The sequence below is a fragment of the Bufo bufo genome, chromosome 10 (assembly GCF_905171765.1).
Source record: "Bufo bufo chromosome 10, aBufBuf1.1, whole genome shotgun sequence".
Taxonomy (NCBI): Eukaryota; Metazoa; Chordata; class Amphibia; order Anura; family Bufonidae; genus Bufo; species Bufo bufo.
This window is the reverse complement of record NC_053398.1, coordinates 38,986,022-39,012,252: the sequence shown is the minus strand read 5'-3', so window position 1 is coordinate 39,012,252 and position 26,231 is coordinate 38,986,022. Positions and strand designations below refer to the sequence as shown.

Below are 26,231 nucleotides of genomic sequence, written 5' to 3'. Positions count from 1 at the left end.
TCCGTGGAGAACACACTGATGTGTGAATGAGGCTTTATGCGGACGTGTGAATAGACCCTTATAGTGATCATAGTGATTATTTTTTTTACCTCTGCAATATATGTTTTATTTGTGGTCATCGCTGCGGATGAGAGGACATTGTGTGAGAAGTGGGGAACAGGCCTGACCTGTTTACTTACCTCAGTCCTGGACTGAATGGCTGGTGGTGTGCCCTTAGCCATGAACGAGGGTAGGCCTATAAGGGGGCATACCCTGGTAGAAGTAGAAATAAGGTAGGGTGGGAGGGGAACAGAGAGCTCACGGGCATTGGAGGGTAGCGCGCCTTGGCTTTTAAAGGCACCTCCGCCCCTCCCACAAATACAGGCTTACACGTCAGCCTTAACTACTTGTGGTCATGGCTGCGGATGAGAGGACCTTGTGTGAGAAGTGGGGAACAGGCCTGACCCGTTTACTTACCTCAGACCTGGACTGAATGGCTGGTGGTGTGCCCTTAGCCATGAACGAGGGTAGGCCTATAAGGGGGCAAAGAGTAAGCCAGGTAGCGTAGAAAGGAGTTTATCAGACATGCAGCACGTCATAAAACCAAACTACAGAAAGCCTCAGATATTTCCATGTGAGGGTGCGGAATGTACCGACCGTAGCATGAAGAGTGCCAGCGATCCATTTTTTGGATGATGTGAGCTGGGACATTGTGCTTTGAAGCTGCGGATGCAGCCCCAATGCGGAAGGAATGCCCCGAAATGGTTTTCGGGTCATACCCTAAACCCGTTACTAGAAAACGGATGTGCGAAATGAACTGGGATGACGTGATGGACCTAACCTTAAACGGGAGCAAAGAGCTGTCTTGGGCCGAATCGCCCAACACCGCCAATAGCTGCTGGAAGACCTGAACCGGGCACCATTCATTGAAAGTCGGGAAGTACGTCGGTCCGACTTGGGACGTTTTGGAAGAAGCAAGGTACAGGATGAACTGGTCATTGCGCCGGACCAGTTGGCCCCTGGTTAAACCTTTGACTCTGGAAGAGGAGCTGGTGAACTCCCCTGGCCTTAAGAAACCGTAGAAGCTGTGGTACATGGCCGCTTTGACAACGGTACTAGAAAGGAGCCCAAAAGGATTGCCATCTAGGGAGGTGGATAACTTCCTCAAGAGTTCTCCTGATACCGTCTGTCTACGAGTGCTCGTCCTCCCGCTGCTCTTTTGTATGTCCCTGAGGGTGGCTTTTATCGCCTGTGACAAGAAAATCGACCTACAGTCTGGATCTTCCAACATGAGGAAATGCTGTACCCTGGCCAGGTATAACTTTATGGAGTTGTAGGAAAGTTTGAGCTCCAAATGGCAGTATGCCAAGAAAGCCATGATGTATGCGGTCTTGCCGGTATCATGTCTTGGGTGAAGGAGTGTGAATTTGTGGAACACATTCCAGCCGGTTCTATAGTTTCTGGACGTATTGACAGACAAAGATTTTTGCCCCAGACTTTTTGCTGAATCAATGTAAGATTTTAATCCATGACCAATGTTTGGAACGCTGGAGGGGATAAACCCACTTGGTCCGCCTCTGACATTGCCTGGAAAAAATAGCAAAAATTAAATCGTGACAAGGCATCTGCGGCGATATTTTGTGTGCCCTGGATATGCCTGCATGTTACATGAAAATTGTGGCACAGGGAAAGCCAGACCAATCTGCGGACGAATGACATGATGAAAGGTGACTTGGATCTGCCTTTGGCGATGATGTCTACCACCGCCTGATTATCGGTGACAAAAACTACTGAAGAGTTAGCCCATTGACTGCCCCAAACTTGGGCCGCTGCTACAATTGGGTACACCTCTAGCAAAGGGGAAGACTTCAAAGCCCGCTGCGCTGAAGACACCTCTTTGGGCCAGGAACCAGCAAACCACTGATTCCCGCTGATTGCTGCGTAACCTGCAGAGGCCGCGGCGTTCGTGAAGATCGTGGCTGATGTGGGACCCCATTGCGGAACAAACATGGAGACCCCATTCCAACTGGCGAGGAACGTGTTCCACATTGCCAAATCAGCGAACGCTTGGCTGTCTAAGCAGATGGGGCTATCCTGCTCGGGGGCTGATGGAAGCAACTGTAACAACCGGGAGGTGAAGGCCCTGCCTTGTGGCATGATTCTGGTGGCAAAGTTCAACATACCCAGCAACAATTGCAATTCTACTTTAGTAAAACTTCTGGAACCCACTGCCTTGGATATCTCTTCCCTGACTTTGGCGAGCTTCTCCTCCGGAAGCCTAGCTTGCATTTTGATGGTATCCAAAACTATCCCTCGGAAGGTAATTACCGTCGAAGGGCCTTCTACCTTTGAAGAAGCGGCGGGAACGTTAAGCTCGGAGAAGATTTGGAGAAGGGACCTGAGTTTGCTGGGTCTGCAGCCTGCTGATTCAACCAACAGGAAATCATCCAGGTAATGAATGACCAGCAGGCAATCGTAGCAGTTGACTAAAATCCAATGCAGGGCCTGCGCAAATTGATCGAACAGCCAGGGACTGCTCTTGGACCCGAAGGTCAGATGGCTAGCAAAATAGTAAAGATTTTGCCATTTGATGCCATAAAACCTCCAGAGCTGCGGGTGGATGGGGAGCAGTTTGAACGCATCCGCTTTGGATAGCCAAGCCCCTCTGCCTTCCTGGAGGATGAGATGGATAGCTTCATCGACTGAGGTTTACCGCATGGAGAATTCCTCAGAGGGAATCAAAGAGTTTAGGCTCGGGATGCCGGAACCATGAGGCGCAGAAAGATCGTAAATAAGACGTTTTTTATTGGAGAGCTTTTTAGCCACAATGCCGATAGGGCTGATCCTCCAAGAGTCAAAGGGGACAGTGGAAAATGGCCCTATGAGGAATCCCTTCTCTAACTCAGACTGTATTAGGACTCCTACCGAGTCGGGATCCTTGGCGGCTGAAAGGAGATTAGGACCCTCCCAAGTGGACTGGGGAAGAGCGACCAGACCCGCATGGAACCCCTCGGCAAACTCGGCTGCAAGGAACTGGACGAACCGGGGATTGGGATGGTCTTGGAAGAGAGCTGCCAGGAGATTCACGTTGACCCCGGCTAGTCATGAGGTCCTAGATGAACGCTGTGGGCAGGTTGTCAGGGGGTGGGCTCTAAAGCAACCAGAGCAAATGTGCAGGGCTCTACATTTATTGTAATTACAGATGACCATGTTGTAATTATTACAGATTAGAATACTACCCAGGAAAACTATGGGGCGGCCTAATTTATCGGTGTATGGAGCGGGTCTCTGCGGGAAACCAGAGGTGCTGGGAAGGAATCTGCCCTGAGAGACGGGAGGAACAGCGTTGGGGCACCAATCTGACGAGTGAAGGATGGAGTTGCAAGAAGCACATGCTGGAGCCTTGAGACCAGCGAAATGGTCGACAAAAGAGCTCCATATCCATGGACGCCCAATTGGTGGTGCGCTGAAACTGGGCAAGAGTGGCGGCCGCTTTGGCAGAAAATGAGCGGTGGTAGTCGTAAAAGGCGTGGCCGCCATACTTGTCATACATGTCAACCATCCAGTTGTCTTTGGCACAGTTACATGCCACAATTAACAACATCGCCACCTCTGTCTCAGACATGCAGGCTAGATTGATCGCTGTAGAGTTCAGAGGACTGTCACCTAGTCCCTCCGCCCCTCCGGTTCCAGTGTCCTCCGCTTCTTGTTCTCATTCCCCAGGTAGGGCCTCATACACGCCTGAGGTAGCTCCGGCACATTTTGTCCCGGACAACATCAGGAGGGATATCCTAGAGGGCAAGGACATTAATTTAGCTTCTATTCTCATAGCTACCCATGACACAGTCGATAATATCACGATCTGGGCCACAAGTATGGCGGATACGGACCCATTCACTACAATGGGGCCGCAAAAGATGTGGATAGCATCCGTTGCTCCGTTCCGTGGCCCCGCCCAAAAAAATATAACCTGCCATATTCTTGTCCGTTTTGCGGACAAGAATAGGCAGTTATATCAATGGCTGTCCGTGCCGTTCCGCAAATTGCGTAATGCACATGGACGCCATCCGTGTTTTGCGGATCTGCAATTTGCGGAACGCAAAACACACCACGGTCGTGTGCATGAGGCCTAACTGTGCTCCTATCATGATACTCTGATTTTAGCTTTATGGATAACTAGAGAAGAAAAATGCTATGCAACTCCCAATCAGTACAAGAGAAGGAAAACAGTCTGTACTTCTAACTACAAAACAATTATTTTGGTGGATTTTAATAGAAAGATGTTCAAAAGCGAGTTCTCCGTTCCCACATCAAGCGCTGGCTAAAGATCACTGAAAGCTCGATTATTACTTGCTGTTCACACAAGAAAGGGTCTGTGCTTTCTAAAGTGTTAGATTTGCCTAGCCTTTCTTCCACCACTTTCCAGATTTCTATCTCACTATTTGATTCTGTCGTCCACCCCCACACTCTCTCTCTCCCTCCACTCCTCCGTTTTTTTTTTTCCATGCAGAGATTCTACAGAACACTTTTTAATCAGGGAGCGATATCCGCAGATGCTTATTCATCACCTCTTAGTGACATGGATCAATACAATGAAGTGCAGCTCTAGGAATGAAATATGAAAGGCCCTCATGATAGAATTGCATGTATAATACATCCTCATACAGCAAGCAAGCCAGCCTTAAAGGCAGGGGGCGTAGCTAATGGCTCATGGGCCCTGGTGCAACAGTTCAGCTTGGGGCCCCCCTTCCCTCAGTGCTTTGTGGCCAGGGGCAGGAAGCACAAGGCCTTCGTGCTGCCCAAGGCAAAAATTGAAACGGCACCCCCTTGAGCCAGAGGTGTAACTTGACCAGCATGCACTTTCTATAATACTGGTGTCTTCTTATGGACCACAAGGGTCTATGGGCCCCCTCAGGCTCCTGGGCCCGCTAGCGACTGCTACCTCTGCACCCCCTATAGCTATGCCCCTGCTTAAAGGGGTATTCCAGCTAAAAAAATAATAAAATGAAGTAGGATACAAATGATGTAAAAAATAATGCTTTTACTCACCTCACTGATTCCCAGACACTGGTATTTTGACCGTGCCTCGGTCCTGCTGACGTCCTGAAAGTAGGAAATGGCTGCAAATGTCGCTCAGGCAATCACTGGCTGAGGTGGGTCTTCGTTGCAACCAGGGATTGGCCAAGTGGCATTCATATCCATTACCTGCTGCATCGGGACAGGAACAGGAGCACAAGGAGGAACCGGGTACTGTTGGAATGACAGCGGTGGGGAATCGGTGAGGTGAGTATAGGCTCTGTTCAGGGGTGGACTGGCCATAGAATCTACAGAGAAACTTTCCGGTGAGCCGATGCTCATAGGGGCCTCCTACCTCAGTTGCCTCAGAATGGTAATACAGTTGGAGTAAGTAGGGCACCTGACCAAGTACCTAAGTGTTTGACGCTCCCAGCATTAATTAACCATGGGAGTGTCAGGACATTACTTCTCTAGCTGGCAGTTTTCAGGAGGCCTTAAAGGGTTATTCCTATCACAGACAATGGGGGCATATCGCTAGGATATGCCCCCATTGTCTAACAGGTGCGGGTCACAACTCTGGGAACCGCACCTACACTGAGAACAGGGTGGGTTAGGTGGCGGAGAGCAAACTGCGCATGCTCAGCCGCCCTCCATTCATTTCTATGGGGCCGCCGAAAACAGCCGAGCGCGGTGCGCTCCCATTTACTTGTATGGGGAGACCGCCTGGTGGTGGACAGACCCCGGGAAACCCGGGGTCCTCCAGCCACAGCTCTCCCTGCTCCATTATTGGTGTAGGTGTGGGTCCCAGAGGTGGGACCCGCACCTATCAGACAATGGGGGCATGTCCTAGCGAGATGCCCCCATTATCTTTGATGGGAATAACCCTTTAAGGCCTCCTAACGACTGCCAGCCAGAGAAGTAATGTCCTGACACTCCCATGGTTAATTAATACTGAGAACGTCAAACACTTAGGTACTTGGTCGGGTGCCCTACTTACTCCAACTGTATTACCATTCTGAGGCAACTGAGGTAGGAGGCTGGAAGATGGCAGCTGGCAGTGGCCACCACAGTGGGGTGGATTCTTGGAGGTGCTTTGTGCTGGTGGGGCAGTATATTCTGCTGTACTGTGGTATTTGTGCCATGATATGGTATTGCTGGCCCTGCCTACTTGTGTTGGAGTTGACTTCTGTCAATTTTGACCCGCCTACAACATGGGGCCACTTTTAATTTTTTTCCAGAGCCAATCTAAGTTTCGAGTCCGCCCCTGGCTCTGTTATTTTTCAGATTGGCTAGAATAACCCTTTAAAAATACCAGCACAATGGGTGAAATGTATCATTTCAGTAATGCCAGTTTTCTATGATAGCGGCATAAAAAAACCACAAATGTATTTACACAAATGACAATTTTAACAACTTTTTTCCAGAAAGAAAAGTGGCATGGAGCAAGAAGAGACTGATATTGTTCAGTAGGTGAGTTATATATGCCAATAGGCCTACTACACTTTTAGATTGGCGTACAGAAAATATTTCCTCTATATGTGATTACAGCAAGGATCATACATGGTGCATGCTGCCAGGGCATCAAGATTGGCGGTCCCTAGGCACAATTCCTATCTTTACTCAGAATTAGTATATAATTATATGCTTTACTCTATCTACAGAATAATAGCACCATTCACCACCATAAGTAAAAGCACAACATACACAGTGACAACATTGTAAGCCATATAATGGCTTAATAATAACATCATAAAGTAATCAAATAAAGATGCCATATAGTGTTCACATAAGACCACAGCGGGCACCCTGGCTTAAAGGCACATTTTTTATGATTGCATTTTACTTAATTCAAGCTGAAAATCATTTTTTTCAATTGGTTGTTACTAAAAATGTTCAGCTGTTTTTGAGAAACAAGGGTTAATTGCAGACTCTCGCTCCTGAGTTGAATCAGCTGAAGGCTCATGTGAAGCCTTATCTCTGACCTCCTGGCCTCATAAAAATGCATTATAGCTAAACTCTTATCAAACTGATAAGAATATGGCTTAAATGAGTGTTTATGAGGCCAGGAGATCAGAGATAAGGTTTCACATGAACCGTCAGCTGATGGGACAGATAAGTGATTTTTTTACTCTTTTACTAAAAAATGGCTGAACATTTTTAATGAAGAGAAAAAAAATATATTTTTAACCCAAAATGAGTAAAATGGAATCATAAAAAATACCCCAAAAGGTATCCATAGCCTTTAAATTTGAAACTGGAGAATGAGTAAATTATATGAAGCGGTTGCCCCTTTTCCTATGCTCTGATGACTGTACCATCATAGATCTGCCACCTACAGATTATGGGACTGGCTCTCCTGGTCACATGATGGGTGCATAGTGTCTAGTGACACATAAGAGGGCAACAGTAGCTGATTAGTGGAAAAAAAATGTAGTAATCCAGAATAATCCATCATTAGTTCTCAGCGTAGAACCGCATTATACAAGATTTGGCATTTGTACAAAACCACCAATTATGATAACACATAATTGCATAGTGTAGCATACTAGTGTTGAGCGAGCATGCTGAGCCGAACACCAGTTTAGCCTCTATTTCTGAAAAGTTTAGGACAGGATTTGAACTCACAGCTTATGCCTCACAGCCCAGAACTTTTACCACTACACTATATAGCTGCATAGCCAGTCACTAAAAAAAAATAATATATATGAGACTTCTACTGTATAGGTCTCTGTAGAAGTACAGTGTCTAATTTTTTATTTTTTAAAGTAAGTAGCTATGCAACTATTATAGCTGAGTGGTTAAGTGCCTTGCCTCTAATACAGAAAGATGTGAGTTTGAATCCCGGCAGAAGCTTTTCTGAAATACAGGCTAAATTAGATTTACACTGGGGTGTCCCCAAGCACTGACTCCATATATGGACATAGCTATATATATGGAGTCAGAGCAAGGACTCCTAAGCTGAACTAGAGTCCCGACACCCTCCCCTCTTCAGAGCAGGGGGTGCCTGGGGTTCTCTTATTGACTTCCATTGTGCTCGGTAGAACACCCGAGCATCACTAAGTGTTTTACATGAGCACTTGGTGCTCAATCAACACTATAGCATATATAATATCATACAGTATGCTACCCTTTCATTTTATCTTCCTGGATTCTGATTCTCTTCTTGTATATTTAAGTTTTATTATACTTTTCTGATTACTTTATAATCCTGATCCTACCTGGGCTTGTTAAAGATGTTGTCTGGTAGGTTCATTATATATATACAGTACAGACTAAAAGTTTGGACACACCTTCTCATTCAAAGAGTTTTCTTTATTTTCATGACTATGAAGGCATCAAAACTATGAATTAACACATGTGGAATTATATACATAACAAGTGTGAAACAACTGAAAATATGTCATATTCTAGGTTCTTCAAAGTAGCCACCTTTTGCTTTGATTACTGCTTTGCACACTCTTGGCATTCTCTTGATGAGGTTCAAGAGGTAGTCCCCTGAAATGGTCTTCCAACAGTTTAGAAGGAGTTCCCAGAGATGCTTAGCACTTGTTGGCCCTTTTGCCTTCACGCTGCGGTCCAGCTCACCCCAAACCATCTTGATTGGGTTCAGGTCCGGTGACTGTGGAGGCCAGGTCATCTGGCGCAGCACCCCATCACTCTCCTTCATGGTCAAATAGCCCTTACTTTCAAAGTTTTCCCAATTTTTCGGCTGACTGACTGGCTACTCGTTTTTCTTTACTTAGCTGCTTTTTTCTTGCCATAATACAAATTCTAACAGTCTATTCAGTAGGACTATCAGCTGTGTATCCACCTGACTTCTCCTCAACGCAACTGATGGTCCCAACCCCATTTATAAGGCAAGAAATCCTACTTATTAAACCTGACAGGGCACACTTGTGAAGTGAAAACCATTTCAGGGGACTACCTCTTGAAGCTCATCAAGAGAATGCCAAGAGTGTGCAAAGCAGTAATCAAAGCAAAAGGTGGCTACTTTGAAGAACCTAGAATATGACATATTTTCAGTTGTTTCACACTTGTTTGTTATGTATATAATTCCACATGTGTAAATTCATAGTTTTGATGCCTTCAGTGTGAATCTACAATTTTCATAGTCATGAAAATAAAGAAAACTCTTTGAATGAGAAGGTGTGTCCAAACTTTTGGTCTGTACTGTATATATATATAGATATATATATTCTGGAAGAATCAGTTAAAAAAAAAATCATAAGGGTACTTTCACACTTGCGTTGTGAAGATCCGGCAGGCAGTTCTGTCGCCGGAACTGCCTGCCAGATCCGGAAATCCGTGTGCAAACGGATAGGATTTGTAGACGGATCCGGATGCGGATCTGTCTAGCAAATGCATTGAAACGCTGGATCCATCTCTCCGATGTCATCTGGAAAAACGGATCCGGTATTTATTTTTTTGCAATTTTAAAGGTCTGCGCATGCGCAGACCGGAAAACCGGATCCGTTTTGCCAGAACACTTGGTGCCGGATCCAGCATTAATGCATTTCAATAGAAAATAATGCTGGATCCGGTATTCCGGCAAGTGTTCCGGAATTTTGGACGGGGAAAATACAGCAGCATGCTGTGGTATTTTCTCTGGCCAAATACCGTAAGAGTGACGGAACTGAAGGCATCCTGATGCATACTGAATGGAATGCTCTCCATTCAGAATGCATTAGGGTAAAACTGATCCGTTTTTTTCCGGTATTGAACCCCTGCGATGGAACTCAATACTGGAAAACTTTAATGCTAGTGTGAAAGTGCCCTTACTCACCTCACCGACCCCCCGAATGCTGCTGTTCCTACACTTACCTGGTCCCCACTAGTCTCAGCTTTTTGGTCCTGGCATGATACACAACAAATTCCTGGAGATATCTGCTCAGTGAATCACTCGTTTAGGCCAATGATCGGTTGATAAGCATCTTCTGCCATTTAATGTATGTCGAGTGGATACCAGCAGGGACTGGAAAGCATTGATACTCCGACTGGCGATCGGTTAGGTGAGTAATGATTCTTTTTTTTTACCCATAAAAAATATCCCACTCAACAACAGAGAGTTTTATAATTAATATCAAACCTTCCTATGAACCAGTCAGATCCCTTCCTTCACCTTACAATTCTTGTTTGTGCTCTTAATGTGGACTTCCAGAACAGAAATAGAATACAAGAAAGTTGGTGAACATTTCAGGAAGCAGCCGCATATACAGGATATACATGTCTAATAACAGGCGGTAATGAACGGCCTGTAGACAAGGAGTTTATTTAAGTCAAACACGCTACCCCCTTCACTATATCAAACATTGAAGAGGAAAAGAAAGGAAACTTACTATGAACCACTGCAAAACATCTACGAAGAAGGTCAAAGCAGGTCAGAAAGAAGGAAAAGAAGGGGGGCAAGAGACAGGAAGAAGGGAACAGACAGTCCATCAATATATGATCGGGGGGGATCAGAACCCTCCAGGACTTCTCCTAATTAGCAAAGTAAAGGGGCTGCGGGGGTCTACTTCACTGCAGAAAGGCTTGTTTCACACTGCGTTTCATCAGGTTGTTCCGGCATAGAATACTGAGAATCGGCCAGACAAAAACCACTGCATGCATTCTCTGCATATTTGTCGGATCGCAGTCGGACTCCATTATAGCTCACTGACTGTTGCGCGATGTGAGCATGTGCTGGAACTCCACGTTCCACATGTTGGCCAGGCTTTGTGGGCAACAGAGGGCAGTAGTGGAATACCAGCTGCAACATGGTCGTCGCCTTTCCAGTCAGCTTTCGCTCTTCACAAGCGAGGAGTGGGCATGGATGTCTGACCTTTGAGGAATCAACACAGATGGTGAGCGGCGATAACGCTATTATCAGCGTAACCATCCCACTTCTGTGTCTACTCAAACGCTCGCTAATCACAATTAAGACGGACGCTTTGCATGTGGAAGAGGTGGAAATGGGCGAAGACGGTACACTGCTAAAAGTGGTGAATAAATTACTAGCGGTTTGCTGTAAAGGTCCAGATGGGTGTTACCCATCAGGAGCCATCAGAGGAGCTGCCTGATGGATTCTCTGTTAAATAGAAAGCAGGGCAGTCTGCATACACAATAAAAGTGGAGGCTGAAGAACAGAAACTAATAAAGACCAACCCAAAAATTATTTTTTAGCTCAAAATGAGAAAAATGCAATAATAATAATAATAATAATAATAATAATAATAATAATTTAAAAAAAAGGTGTCCATATGGTTTAATGTTATCCCAGAAACCAAAAGTGTGGCGGCACAATGATCAACTTACCTGATTCTGACACGCTTGTGTCCAAGACAGTCCAGCCATGAGAGCGCAGAACAGGAAGCCAAACCCAACGAAAGCCTGCAGGATAGGAAACAGTCCTTGAAGAAAGCGTCTAAAAATAACCTGATTTGATTCCCTTTATGTTCCACGCGTTCCCCATACAGCGCGCAGAGGCAGCTCATGTTCTGTTTGATTAGATAATGTGTCAGGCCGAAGCGCTCCATGGCCAGCATAGAGCACTGGATCAGAGTGCACTCTCCGCTTCCTATCACGTTACAGCAGATGAGCTCTGCTCATACCACCTACAGTGCTCATATAGTGTATAGGGAGTAGTGTGACACCGATCCCCCGCTTGCTCTGCCTGTAATGTGCTCCTACAACGTCATGGCCGACATTGATTCCTTTATATATGGGTCTGACATACAGTACGTAGATATTGTATATATGGTATACGGTATATATGCAGTGTGTGCCTGGAAATAGCATTATAATATTTTCTATATTTTTGTATAATGATCGTCCATCTATTGGCATGTGTTGTATATCTTTAGTTCAAATGGGGAACTGGTTCTCCTTATGGTGATTGTAGGGAGTCTTCCAGCAATGCCGCCTGGGAAAGGTATGCAAATGAGCTCTCCCCCATTAGGAATAAAACAGTCTCTCTAGTGACACCTAGAGGTAGCCTCCCAGAATTGCAGAACAGATGCAGACTCATTCATACGGTCGTGTGAATGAGCCCTTACGCGTAATGCCCCCTGGGGAATAATATGCAAATTAGCTATCCCCCAGAAAGAAAGCCCCTTCCCCTCCAGTTCAAGAAAATAAATTGACATCAACGGGGGAACAGACAGAACATTTACCGGCCGCCATTATTTTCATCTTTTCAGCCTCAGAGTCACTGATTCTGAAGCTCCTCTTCTGTGATCCAAGATGACCACACCACTTCTCAGACTTTTCCTGCTGTCCTAGGATTGGCCAGTACTGTTCACATGAGCAGTGCTGGCCAATCCAAGAGCAGGGCTGGGCAAGCAAGAAGTTTCCTGGATTACCGATGCACTGTGTGCATTTGGATGGCGGAAGAGATGCCGGAGAATCGGCGGATCTGCAGCTAAAAAGATGAAAAGACGGTCACCAGGTAAGTGTTCTGTTCATTACACAGTCAGGCCTCATGTACAAGACCTTATGTATTACAAATGACATCTGCGATGCATCAGTTTTTTTTGGGCTGAGCCATTGACTTCAATGGGTCCATGGTCCGCATTTTGCAGCCAAGCATAGGACCTGTTCTATCTCTTTGTTGAGCAGACATACGGATGCAGAAAACACAAGGATCATGTCCATTCATCCAAAAACATAGAATATGTTTGCAAAATGCAGACCATGGACCCATTGAAGTCAATGGGTCATCAAAGAAAAAGAAAAAAAACAGCAACATGCAACATGGACGTCACACGGACTTCATCAGTATTTTGCCGACCGCAAATTACATACGGTTATGAGGCCTTGATGTGATTTTTTTTCTTGGAGCAGAGGGTCGCTTGTGCCACCTGGGTCTATAGTCATCTCACCCAGCCAACCATTACTCCAGCTGTCTACGGCCACTGGTTTGGCTGATATCCCTACTCACATGGGTCAGACATGTTACAAGGTACATGGCAACAGGAAGATAATTTCCATCCCTCCTTTCTTCATGCAGTCAGCACTGAATCACATAACATACCCAGGGCCTTAGTCTGTGTAAAGATGGGTATGCTGAGGACACCTAGTGTTCATAATGAGTGTTGCACCATAATATATTGTAGGTGCTGAAACAAACCAAGTCAGCATCTTATGACAATGAAGCTTGTAAACATAACTGCTCCTATTATTCACCTACTCACATGGGTCAGACATGTTACAAGGTACATGGCAACAGGAAGATAATTTCCATCCCTCCTTTCTTCATGCAGTCAGCACTGAATCACATAACATACCCAGGGCCTTAGTCTGTGTAAAGATGGGTATGCTGAGGACACCTAGTGTTCATAATGAGTGTTGCACCATAATATATTGTAGGTGCTGAAACAAACCAAGTCAGCATCTTATGACAATGAAGCTTGTAAACATAACTGCTCCTATTATTCACAGATTGGTATCAGGAGGATCTCAGAACTGGACATAGTGAAGAAGCCTGTCGACAGAGAGCAATAGCTTGCATTCAACTTGACAACACAATTAGATTAAAATAGACTTGACTTTGAAAAATGCATCAGAAACATCGAGAAAAATGCACTGTGTGAACAGGCATTTGTGTTATTTATGTACCAGTTTTTGTGGGGTTTTTTTTAAAAACAAAATCCAAATACTTATAGTTAGCACTTAAAGGGGTTATCCAAAGTCTGACACATGGCCCCCCAATGCCAAGTCCCCTCATGTAGATTATACTTACCCAATTCCCCGACAACCGTGTCGCTCCTGCTCCCCGCACAGCCGCAGCTGCATCTCCCCGACGCACGGATCAAAACATTAGGCGACAGGAGAGCAGCCAATAGCAGGTCGTGGGAGACACTAGGGAGAGGCAGCGGTGGCCGTGTCACTCCTAAATCCTGCACGACCGCCGCTGCCGGGACGAACCTCTCTAACATCGCCAAAGACACTAGGGAGATGGAGCGGCGGCCGTGTGGGGATCAGGAGCGACGCGGGTGGCGGCAAAAGTATAATCTATATGAGGGGACCAGGCATTGGGGGGGCATGTGTTAGGCTTTGGATAATCCCTTTAACCACTTAAGGACCACAGGTTTATACCCCCCTAAAGACCAGGCCCTTTTTTACAAATCGGCACTACACTACTTTCACCGTTTATTGCTCGGTCATGCAACTTACCACCCAAATGAATTTTACCTCCTTTTCTTCTCACTAATAGAGCTTTCATTTGGTGGTATTTAATTGCTGCTGACATTTTTACTTTTTTTGTTATTAATCGAAATTTAACGATTTTTTTTCAAAAAAATGACATTTTTCACTTTCAATTGTAAAATTTTGCAAAAAAAAACGAGATCCATATAGAAATTTTGCTCTAAATTTATAGTTCTACATGTCTTTGATAAAAAAAAAAATGTTTGGGTTAAAAAAAAAAATGGTTTGGGTAAAAGTTATAGCGTTTACAAACTATGGTACAAAAATGTGAATTTCCGCTTTTTGAAGCAGCTCTGACTTTCTGAGCACCTGTCATGTTTCCTGAGGTTCTACAATGGCCAGACAGTACAAACACCCCACAAATGACCCCATTTCGGAAAGTACACACCCTAAGGTATTCGCTGATGGGCATAGTGAGTTCATAGAACTTTTTATTTTTTGTCACAAGTTAGCGGAAAATGATGATTTTTTTTTCTTTTTTTTTTCTTACAAAGTCTCATATTCCACTAACTTGTGACAAAAAATAAAAACTTCTATGAACTCACTATGCCCATCACGAAATACCTTGGGGTCTCTTCTTTCCAAAATGGGGTCACTTGTGGGATAGTTATACTGCCCTGGCATTCTAGGGGCCCAAATGTGTGGTAAGGAGTTTGAAATCAAATTCTGTAAAAAATGACCAGTGAAATCCGAAAGGTGCTCTTTGGAATGTGGGCCCCTTTGCCCACCTAGGCTGCAAAAAAGTGTCACACATCTGGTATCTCCGTACTCAGGAGAAGTTGAGGAATGTGTTTTGGGGTGTCATTTTACATATACCCATGCTGGGTGAGATAAATATCTTGGTCAAAATGCCAACTTTGTATAAAAAAATGGGAAAAGTTGTCTTTTGCCAAGATATTTCTCTCACCCAGCATGGGTATATGTAAAATGACACCCCAAAACACATTCCCCACCTTCTCCTGAGTACGGCAATACCAGATGTGTGACACTTTTTTGCAGCCTAGGTGGGCAAAGGGGCCCATATTCCAAAGAGCACCTTTCGGATTTCACAGGTCATTTTTTACAGAATTTGATTTCAAACTCCTTACCACACATTCGGGCCCCTAGAATGCCAGGGCAGTATAACTACCCCACAAGTGACCCCATTTTGGAAAGAAGAGACCCCAAGGTATTCGCTGATGGGCATAGTGAGTTCATGGAAGTTTTTATTTTTTGTCACAAGTTAGTGGAATATGAGACTTTGTATGAAAAAAAAAAAAAAAAATCATCATTTTCCACTAACTTGTGACAAAAAATAAAAAATTCTAGGAACTTGCCATGCCCCTCACGGAATACCTTGGGGTGTCTTCTTTCCAAAATGGGGTCACTTGTGGGGTAGTTATACTGCCCTGGCATTTTCCAGGGGCCCTAATGTGTGGTAAGTAGGTAAATGACCTGTGAAATCCTAAAGGTGCTCTTTGGAATATGGGCCCCTTTGCCCACCTAGGCTGCAAAAAAGTGTCACACATGTGTATCGCCGTATTCAGGAGAAGTTGGGGAATGTGTTTTGGGGTGTCATTTTACATATACCCTTGCTGGGTGAGAGAAATATCTTGGCAAAAGACAACTTTTCCCATATTTTTATACAAAGTTGGCATTTGACCAAGATATTTCTCTCACCCAGCATGGGTATATGTAAAATGACACCCCAAAACACATTCCCCAACTTCTCCTGAGTACGGCGATACCAGATATGTGACACTTTTTTGCAGCCTAGATGCGCAAAGGTGCCCAAATTCCTTTTAGGAGGGCATTTTTAGACATTTGGATACCAGACTTCTTCTCACGCTTTGGGGCCCCTAGAATGCCAGGGCAGTATAAATACCCCACATGTGACCCCATTTTGGAAAGAAGACACCCCAAGGTATTCAATGAGGGGCATGGCGAGTTCATAGAAATTTTTATTTTTTTGGCACAAGTTAGCGGAAATTGATATTTTTAATTTTTTTCTCACAAAGTCTCCCGTTCCGCTAACTTGGGACAAAAATTTCAATCTTTCATGGACTCAATATGCCCCTCACGGAATACCTGGGGGTGTCTTCTTTCCGAAATGGGGTCACATGTGGGGTATTTATACTGCCCTGGCATTCTAGGGGCCCTAAAGCGTGAGAAGAAGTCTGGAATATAAATGTCTAAACAATTTTACGCATTTGGTTTCCGTGAGGGGTATGGGGAGTTCATGTGAGATTTTATTTTTTGACACAAGTTAGTGGAATATGAGACTTTGTAAGAAAAAAATAATAATAATTCCGCTAACTTGGGCCAAAAAAATGTCTGAATGGAGCCTTATAGGGGGGTGATCAATGACAGGGGGGGTGATCATGACAGGGGGGGTGATCAATGACAGGGGGGTGATCAATGACAGGGGGTTGATCAATGACAGGGGGGTTGATCAATGACAGGGGGGTGATCAATGACAGGGGGTGATCAGGGAGTCTATATGGGGTGATAACCACAGTCATTGATCATGCCCCTGTAAGGCTTCATTTAGACGTCCGGATGCGTTTTGCGGATCCGATCCATCTATCAGTGCATCCGTAAAAATCATGCGGACATCTGAATGGAGCTTTACAGGGGGGTAATCAATGACAGGGGGGGTGATCAGGGAGTCTATATGGGGTGATAACCACAGTCATTGATCACGCCCCTGTAAGGCTTCATTCAGACGTCCGGATGCGTTTTGCGGATCCGATCCATCTATCAGTGCATCCGTAAAAATCATGCGGACATCTGAATGGAGCTTTGCAGGGGGGTAATCAATGACAGGGGGGGTGATCACCACAGTCATTGATCATGCCCCTGTAAGGCTTCATTCAGACGTCCGGATGCGTTTTGCGGATCCGATCCATCTATCAGTGCATCCGTAAAAATCATGCGGACATCTGAATGGAGCTTTACAGGGGGGTAATCAATGACAGGGGGGTGATCACCACAGTCATTGATCATGCCCCTGTAAGGCTTCATTCAGACGTCCGGATGCGTTTTGCGGATCCGATCCATCTATCAGTGCATCCGTAAAAATCATGCGGACATCTGAATGGAGCTTTACAGGGGGGTAATCAATGACAGGGGGGTGATCACCACAGTCATTGATCACGCCCCTGTAAGGCTTCATTCAGACGTCCGGATGCGTTTTGCGGATCCGATCCATCTATCAGTGGATCCGTAAAAATCATGCGGACGTCTGAATGGAGCTTTACAGGGGGGTAATCAATGACAGGGGGGGTAATCAATGACAGGGGGTGATCAGGGAGTCTATATGGGGTGATCAGGGGCTAATAAGGGGTTAATAAGTGACGGGGGGGGGGGGTGTAGTGTAGTGTAGTGGTGCTTGGTGCTACTTTACTGAGCTACCTGTGTCCTCTGGTGGTCGATCCAAACAAAGGGGACCACCAGAGGACCAGGTAGCAGGTATATTAGACGCTGTTATCAAAACAGCGTCTAATATACCTGTTAGGGGTTAAAAAAAAACACATCTCCAGCCTGCCAGCGAACGATTGCCGCTGGCAGGCTGGAGATCAACTCTCTTACCTTCCGTTCCTGTGAGCGCGCGCGCCTGTGTGCGCGCGTTCACAGGAAATCTCGGCTCACGCGAGATGACGCCTATTGGCGTTAGCGTAGCCTGGGGGAGCCGCCGCAATGACGCCTTTCGGCGTTAGCGTGGCGGCAAGCTGTTAAGGTTAAAATAATTAGAAAAAATTTTGATTTTTAATTTTTTCTTATAGTTGGCAGGCAAGGCTAAAATAATTAGATAAGTATTTGGATTTTTAGGCCTCATGCACACAAACATATTTTCTTTCCGTGTCCGCTCAGTTTTTTTTGCGGGCCGTATACAGAACCATACATTTCAATGGGTCCGCAAAAAAAACGGCAGTTACTCCGTGTGCATTCAGTTTCCGTATGTTCGTATTTCCGTTCCGCAAAAAATAGAACATGTCCTATTATTGTCCACATTACGAACAAGAATAGTACTGTTCTATGAAGGGCCAGCTGTTCTGTTATGCAAAATACGGAATGCACACGGACGTCATCCGTATTTTTTGCAGACCGCAAAATACATACGGACTGTTTTTGCTCTTTGGTGCTGAAGTTTAGTCAGAGAACTCGGCACATTTCTGCCACAACAGGAGGAGGTGTAGCCATTTATTTTGTATTTTTATGTATGTTTTTGTGTCTTTTTCTGTCCCCCAGGTCTAGACTACTAGACCTGCTATGTGCGTTCTGTACCTCTTTGTGCACATTTCATACGCTGACATGAAGCATTTTTTTCACCGATTCAAATGGAAGCTATGAAAAAAAAAAAATCATGGCTATTTCTTAATTACTAAGGTTTCCTGCCCTACAAGCAGTGCTGGAATGTGGTGCTTTGTTAAATAGCAACTATTAGCAGGATCAGCCCTCTTAAAGGGGTTTTCCCACAAAAAATATTCTTCAGTTTTAAAACCAGCACCTGGATCTGAATACTTTTGTAATTGCATGTAATTAGAAATGTATTATAGCTACCAAGTTATTCAATAACACTTATCTGTATAGCGCCACCTGCTGTTTGTTCTTTTCCTCATTTCTTATTTCTCTGTCCACCTTTCTGAGGTTCATGCCTGTGCTCAGTTCTATATTAAATTTATAGTGTTTGATATTAAAATTTATATTGCTTGATATTAAATTTATATTGCGTGATATTAATTTATCTTATTATTTATATAATAATAGCATTAAAAATCGAACGATGACAAATTTAATTTGTTTAAAAAGCTTTATTAATTTTCCTTATTTACAACAGTCCCGTAGGGACAGACACGTTTGATTGTAACAGCATCGTTTACATAAGCGTTTCATGCATTTTGTTACAAATTAATGCACAATACGGTCTTTTTTTCTAAAATTGGTAGTGAACATTTTTAACACATTTTCAAAAGACATTCCTTTAGCGAGACATTGTAAGATATAGATACAGTAATGGCCGCAGACCGTACTAACGGCGTCTTGTATTTGTCTGTTTTGATACCTTATAGTCTTCGAATTTTTATATAAAAACTGCATAAAGTCGCCAGGAAATATTTTAATTGCGGGTGATAAACCATAACTATCAAAAAAAATAGATACATAATTCGGGTATAATACAATTAAAATCCAATGCTTCCCCCGCTGATACGAATTATCCGTATTTACAATGTATGCCGCGGGACTGTCGATTTTACCCCCTGGTAATAAATCGCACGGAAAGACACCTTTTAAATATGCGCCTGGCGTTAATATCAGCTTTAATAACACAGGCAATTTCATAATTATTCATGTTTATTGAAAATCATATAATACCTCTCGCCGATTATTTATTTCAATAATATTTTCATGAACTGAATATACAATCATGTTAATTGTGTTCGCAATCGGTTCGACAAATCTAATTTCAGCTCTCAGATTGCCAGTTTTTACTAGAGAGAAATGACCGCCGGGCTCTTGATCCGGCGATAAATCAAAAGCGAACAAAGTGTAACCGCTCAAAAACTCATGCCAATCCACGGATAAAGCGTTGTCGACCTTGTGTTTCCCCGAAATATGTACTAGGGCCATATATTCACGAACAGCTGATTCATCTTGGAAGTTAGGTTGAAAAGGTTTTGCCGGTATCTGTTGACCATCCAAATATAAGGTGGCATAATTCACATTATAGTGGTTGAAGCACAAAGGATTTCTTTGGTACCTCCCGGAAAAGGATTTGTTATCCACAAACGCTAGTATTACTGTTTTTGGTAGGCTCCCGAGAAAAAGATTCTCGTGGTTAGATATGCGAGTACTGGCGGGTACGCTATACACTTTAAGCGACGCCTGATCAATCGAGTACTTTGCATTAGCTGTTAACAGAGCGCGACTGTGACCGATTCTTACAGCGGGCGATACTTGTACTCTTTTGACAAACAGGGAAGCGTGCTGTATTTGGACTTTAAAATGGGGCGTCTCAGCCGACATAAGGCAGAAAGTGTCTTTGTTTCTGGTCAATTTTATCTTTAGATCTAAACCATTCAGTATTAACTTCGGTTGATTAAATATATCGGCGTAAATGGGTCCCATTAATTCCACACTTCTAGAGCGTGCGGAATACTGTGCTCTCTTGCTGAAACCGACATTACTCCCGTCGAGAACCCGGTCATCATGATGTCCCGCTGTGTCTTTATAGAATAAACCGGCTATAAATTGGGAAGCTAAAGTTTGTGAATTATAATTTATTAGGGCCTCTATATACGCTCTATACGTATAAAGGTTATCGCTTCTTGAAATCAACGTGTCGCCGAGCGTTATATCCAATAGATTAAAAAGACTCGCTATAGGGTAGTTAATAAGTGCAACGCGGGATCCTTCTGGTATGGGTGTGTTATCAGGACTAACGATTCTGCAAACGATGTGTAACAATGTGTTATTAAGGTCGTAATAATATTCACCGCTGCCCGTGATGTAGAATTCCAAAGGGGCATTTTCAGTGATTGCGGCGATTGGTTGCACCTCTACTGTCACGAGGGTGTCAAGAACCACGCCTGACTCCGTTATACCCGGGGTCAGGAAGTCGCAGCGGTTGGCTGCGCGCTCTATGTAAGATAGGGCTGTTTCCTTATGGTAGCTTTCTGGGTTTGCTCAGGGATCCGTAGCTCCTTCTCCTCAGCTGTTCCTTGTCCAGCACTCCCAAACCTCCTTATATTTCCCTCTCACATTTCTCTGGTTGCCAGATACAGAGCTTCCTGCCTGGACTTCTATACTGACCCTCTGGAGCTGTGTTGCTGCGTTCTCTGGTTGTTGGTCCAGAGCGTTACCCTCCGGATCCCTGTTGGACCTTTGTGGTCTGCTGTGGTCGCCCACCTGGGTGTATGTGTTTGTCTGTATTGTCTGTCCTCTCCCTGGTGTTTCCCTCTTAGTGTCAGTGGTGCGGACTAGCGATCCCACCGGCCCGTTCACTATATAGGGCTCATTTTAGGGAAAGCCAGGGTTTAGGCACGTGATCGCTGCACGGGTGAGGAACCCATCTAGGGACGTCAGGGCAGTCAGGTGCCAGCCGCAAGGTGAGTCAGGGGTCACCACCTTTCCCTCTCCCTTGGGCAGGGCTTTCCCTTTTTCCTCCCTGTGCGTGACGATCGGGCGTCGCTTAAAGTGTATAGCGTACCCGCCGGTACTCACATATCTAACCACGAGAATCTTTTTCTCGGGAACCTACCAAAAACAGTAATACTAGCGTTTGTGGATAACGAATCATTTTCCGGGAGTTACCAAAGAAATACTTTGTGCTTCAACCACTATAATGTGAATTATGCAGCCTTATATTTGGATGGTCAACAGATACTGGCAAAACCTTTTCAACCTAACTTCCAAGACGAATCAGCTGTTCGTGAATATATGGCCCTAGTACATATTTCGGGGAAACACATGGCCGACAACGCTTTATCCGTGGTTTGGCACGAGTTTTTGAGCGGTTACACTTTGTTCGCTTTTGATTTATCGCCGGATCAAGAGCCCGGCGGTCATTTCTCTCTAGTAAAAACTGGCAATCTGAGAGCTGAAATTAGATTTGCCGAACCGATTGTGAACACAATTAACATGATTGTATATTCAGTTCATGAAAATATTATTGAAATAAATAATCGGCGAGAGGTATTATATGATTTTCAATAAACATGAATAATTATGAAATTGCCTGTGTTATTAAAGCTGATATTAACGTCAGGCGCATATTTAAAAGTGTATTTCCGTGCGATTTATTACCAGGGGGTAAAATCATCGACAGTCCCGCGGCATACATTGTAAATACGGATAATTCGTATCAGCGGGGGAAGCATTGGATTTTAATTGTATTATACCCGAATGATGTATCTATTTTTTTTGATAGTTATGGTTTATCACCTGCAAATGAAATATTTCCTGGCGACTTTATGCAGTTTTTATATAAAAATTCTAAGACTATAAGGTATCAAAACAGACAAATACAAGACGCCGTTAGTACGGTCTGCGGCCATTACTGTATCTATATCTTACAATGTCTCGCTAAAGGAATGTCTTTTGAAAATGTGTTAAAAATGTTCACTACCGATTTTAGAAAAAATGACCGTATTGTGCGTTCATTTGTAACAAAACGCATGAAACGCTTATGTATACGATGCTGTAATTACAATCAAACGTGTCTGTCCCTTCGGGACTGTTGTAAATAAGGAAAATTAATAAAGCTTTTTAAAACGAATTAAATTTGTCATCGTTTGATTTTGAATGCTATTATTATATTAAATTAATATCACGCATTATAAATTTAATATCAAGCACTATAAATTTAATATCAAGCACTATAAATTTTAATATCAAGCAATATAAATTTTTATATCAAGCACTATAAATTTAATATCAAGCACTATAAATTTAATATCAAGCAATATAAAAGGGGCGGGGGTATCTGTATAAAAGGGGGCGTGGTACCTGTCACTTTGCAGTTTGACGAAACATATACCCCTTTACTACTGATGGCCAGACCAGGTCTCCCAGTAACCCCGCCAGTCAGCTGTATAATGAGGCCGCTGCACTGCAGTGAGCGCCGCGTCCTCTTCCTAGGTCAGTAACGCTACGTTCATCGGTCGCATGGCCTAGGAGCAGCTCAGTCCGATTTAGAGGGTTTTTGTCACCTGAAAAATGGGTATTAAGCTGGCTGACATTAGTTATGTGCTAATGTCAGCTGAACATAACTATATTAGTGCCATCTCACTGTCTGCCGCCGTTATTGAAAAAAATGAACTTTTATAATATGCTAATTAGCCTCTAGGAGCAGGGGGGGGACGTTGCCCCTGCTCCTAGAGGCTCCGTTCTCCCACCTCTGGCCACGCCCTGCTACACTAGATTGACAGGGCCAGGCAGCGTTAGTCTCATACCTCCGGCCCTGTCTGCAGTTTAAATCTCGCACCGTTCAGTATGCTCAGTAGGCTCAGTGAGTGAAGGGCACTCGCCGGCTGCCAGCTTCCTCACTGCGCCTGCGCTGTATACTGAACGGCACGAGATTTACACGGCAGACAGGGCCGGAGGTATGAGACCAACGATGCCTTCCCCCTGTCAATCTAGTGTAGCAGGGCGTGGCCAGAGGTGGGAGAACAGAGCCTCTAGGAGCAGGGGCAACGCCCCCCTGCTCCTAGAAGCTAATTAGCATATTATAAAAGTTTGTTTTTCTCAATAACGGCGGCAGGCAGTGAGATGGCAGTAATATAGTTATGTTCAGCTGACATTAGCACATCGCTAATGTCAGCCAGCGTAATACCCATTTTTCAGGTGACAGAAACCCTTTAAGTTAATGGGGCTGGACTGCAATACCAAGTACAGCCACTATACAAAAGACAGTGCTGTGCTGGCTATGTTGTAAAGAGGCCGCGGCACTCACTGGAACACCCTGGCTTCTTCAACCTGTTGATGGGCGGGGGTGGCCGGTGTCAGAACCCCATTAATCAGACATTGATGACCTACCCTGATGGTAAGTCACCAATATTGTCCTCCCGGTAAGCCCCTTTAAAAGAGTTGCAGAAAACACACCAGGCGAACTGAGGAAAGCACGGATCCTCCACGGACATCTTCATAAATGAAGTACTGACCACCTTGTGAAGGATGTCACATGTCATCACAGACAGGAAGGCATGCAGGAGGTCTAAGGATGGGTTTCTAGTTCTGGTTTGTTTGATGCAGGTTTTGGAGCCAAAGCCAAGACTGAATTCAAAAAGAAGAGAGGATTTCATTTTTACATTATACATGTCCTCCATTTATGATCCGTTCCTGGCTTTGACTTCAAAAACTGCATCATAAAACCTGAATGTGGAAATCCAGCCTCAAGTCTTTGCATTAAGCAATGAAATCCGAGTTGTATAAGAAATTGTTATTTTATGTGATTTCTACAGCGAAGTGATAGTCATAGACTATACATGTAGGTTGTCAGACGATGGTATGGGACGTTTAGCTGTAATATAATCTCACTTTCAATAAAAAAGGGATTTTATTGATATAACTCAGTACTGCCCCCACCAGGCACACCGTTGTGTGTTTTGCGGTCCGCAAATTGCGGATCCGCAAAACACAGATGGCGTCCGTGTGCGTTCCGCAATTTGTGGAACGGCACGGACAGCCATTGATATAACTGCCTATTCTTGTCCTCAAAATGGACAAGATTAGGACAGGTTATATTTTTTTGTGGACCACGGAACGGAGCAAAGGATGCGGACAGCACACAGAGTGCTGTCCGCATCTTTTGCGGCCCCATTGAAGTGAATGAGTCCGCATCCAAGCCACAAAAACTGCGGCTCGGATGCGGACCCGAACAACGGTCGTGTGCATGAGGCCTTAGGCATCATTTATATGGCAGTGTTGTATTATGGGCTTTTGTGACACAGGGAACAATTCCACATGAATCACTGAGAAAAAGGCTTCTGGGAGGTATACAGGAATAAAGCATGGAGTGCAGGGTGGGATGGTGCCCTGTGCGGTGCCCCCTATATGATGTACTGTCAAACTAAATACCACCTCATAGTGCTCAGATAATGCCAACATACAGTACAGGGAGCTGTACAGCTATACCGTACACTGTGATACTGCTGTACAATTAGCATTGAAGAGATGTTCCTGGAAATGTACTTTTAATGACCTAGGATAGTCCATCCATATTAGAATGGTGGGGGGGGGGGGGTCTGACTACCATCACCCCCACTGTGCAGCTGTTTGAAGGGCCACATTGCTTTCATAGTATACAGTGCCTTGAGAAAGTATTCATACCCCTTTTCCACATTTTGTTCACATTACATTCACAAATTTTAATGTATTTTATTGGGATTTTATGTGTTCGACCAACACAAAGCAGCAAGTATGTGTGAAGTGGAAAGAAAGTGATACATCGTTTTCAAAGTTTTTAATAAAAATTTGGAAAGTGTGGCATGCATTTGTATTCAGCCCCCTGAGTCAATACTTTGTAGGACCACCGTTCGCTGCAATTACAGCTGCAAGACCTTTGGGGTATGTTTTTACCAGCTTTGCACATCTAGAGGCTGACATTTTTGCCCGTTCTTCTTTGCAAAATAGCTCAAGCTCAGTCAGATTGGACGGAGAGCGTCTGGGAACAGCAATTTTAAAGTCTTGCCACATATTCCTAATGGGATTTAGGTCTGGACTTTGACTAGACCATTCTAACACATGGATATGCTTTGATCTAAACCATTCCATAGTAGCTATGGCTGTATGTTTAGGGTTGTTGTCCTGCTGGAAGGTGAACCTCCACCCCAGTCTCAAGTCTTTTGCAGCCTCCACCAGGTTTTCCTCCAGGATTGCCCTGTATTTAGCTCCATCCATCTTCCCATCAACTCTGACTAGCTTCCCTGTCCGTGCAGAAGAAAAGCATCCCGACAGCATGATGCTGCCACCACCATGTTTGACAGTAGAGATGGTGTGTTCAGGGTGATGTGCAGGGTTAGTTTTCCACCACACATAGCATTTTACATTTAGGAGTTAATCTTTGGCCTCATCTGACCAGCGCACCTTCTTCCACATGTTTACTGTGTCCCCTACATGGCTTGTGGTTAAACTGCAAATGGGACCTTTTATGGCTTGCTTTCAAAAATGTCTTTCTTCTTGCCACTCTTCCATAAAAGCTAGATTTGAGCAATACACGCCTTGTTTACACTTCAGTGTTTGGTCAGTGATTTCCATCAGTGATCTGTGAGCCAAAACCAGGTGTGGGTCAGGACCACAGAACAGGAGCAGATCTTTCCCTTATACCTTATCTCTGTGTAGGCTTCACTTCTGGTTTTTGGCTCACAAATCACTGATGGAAATCACTGACCAAACACTGAAGTGTGAACGAGGCCTAATAGGTGATGTTCTACTGAATACAGCTGTAGGTACTGTATACTGAGAATAAATCACACACAAGTGGACTATATGTACTAATTAGGTGACTTCTGAAGGTAATTGGTCACACTGGGTTTTATTTAGGGGTATCAGAGTACAGGGGGCAGAATACAAAT

At 44.3% G+C, this 26,231-nt stretch overlaps 1 protein-coding gene across 2 annotated transcripts in view; it reads right to left on the bottom strand.

Moving 5' to 3' along the window:
- The window catches only part of TSPAN32 (tetraspanin 32), a 66,470-nt gene that overhangs the window by 20,107 nt on the left and 20,132 nt on the right, over nt 1–26,231 (bottom strand). The window contains exon 4 of one of the 2 annotated variants that reach the window (XM_040410322.1): nt 11,287–11,361. The exons of the other annotated variant lie outside the window; for it this stretch is intronic. Coding sequence (XP_040266256.1) covers nt 11,287–11,361 — 75 coding nt within the window. The remainder of the gene's footprint in view (nt 1–11,286; nt 11,362–26,231) is intronic. 2 annotated transcript variants of the gene reach the window in all.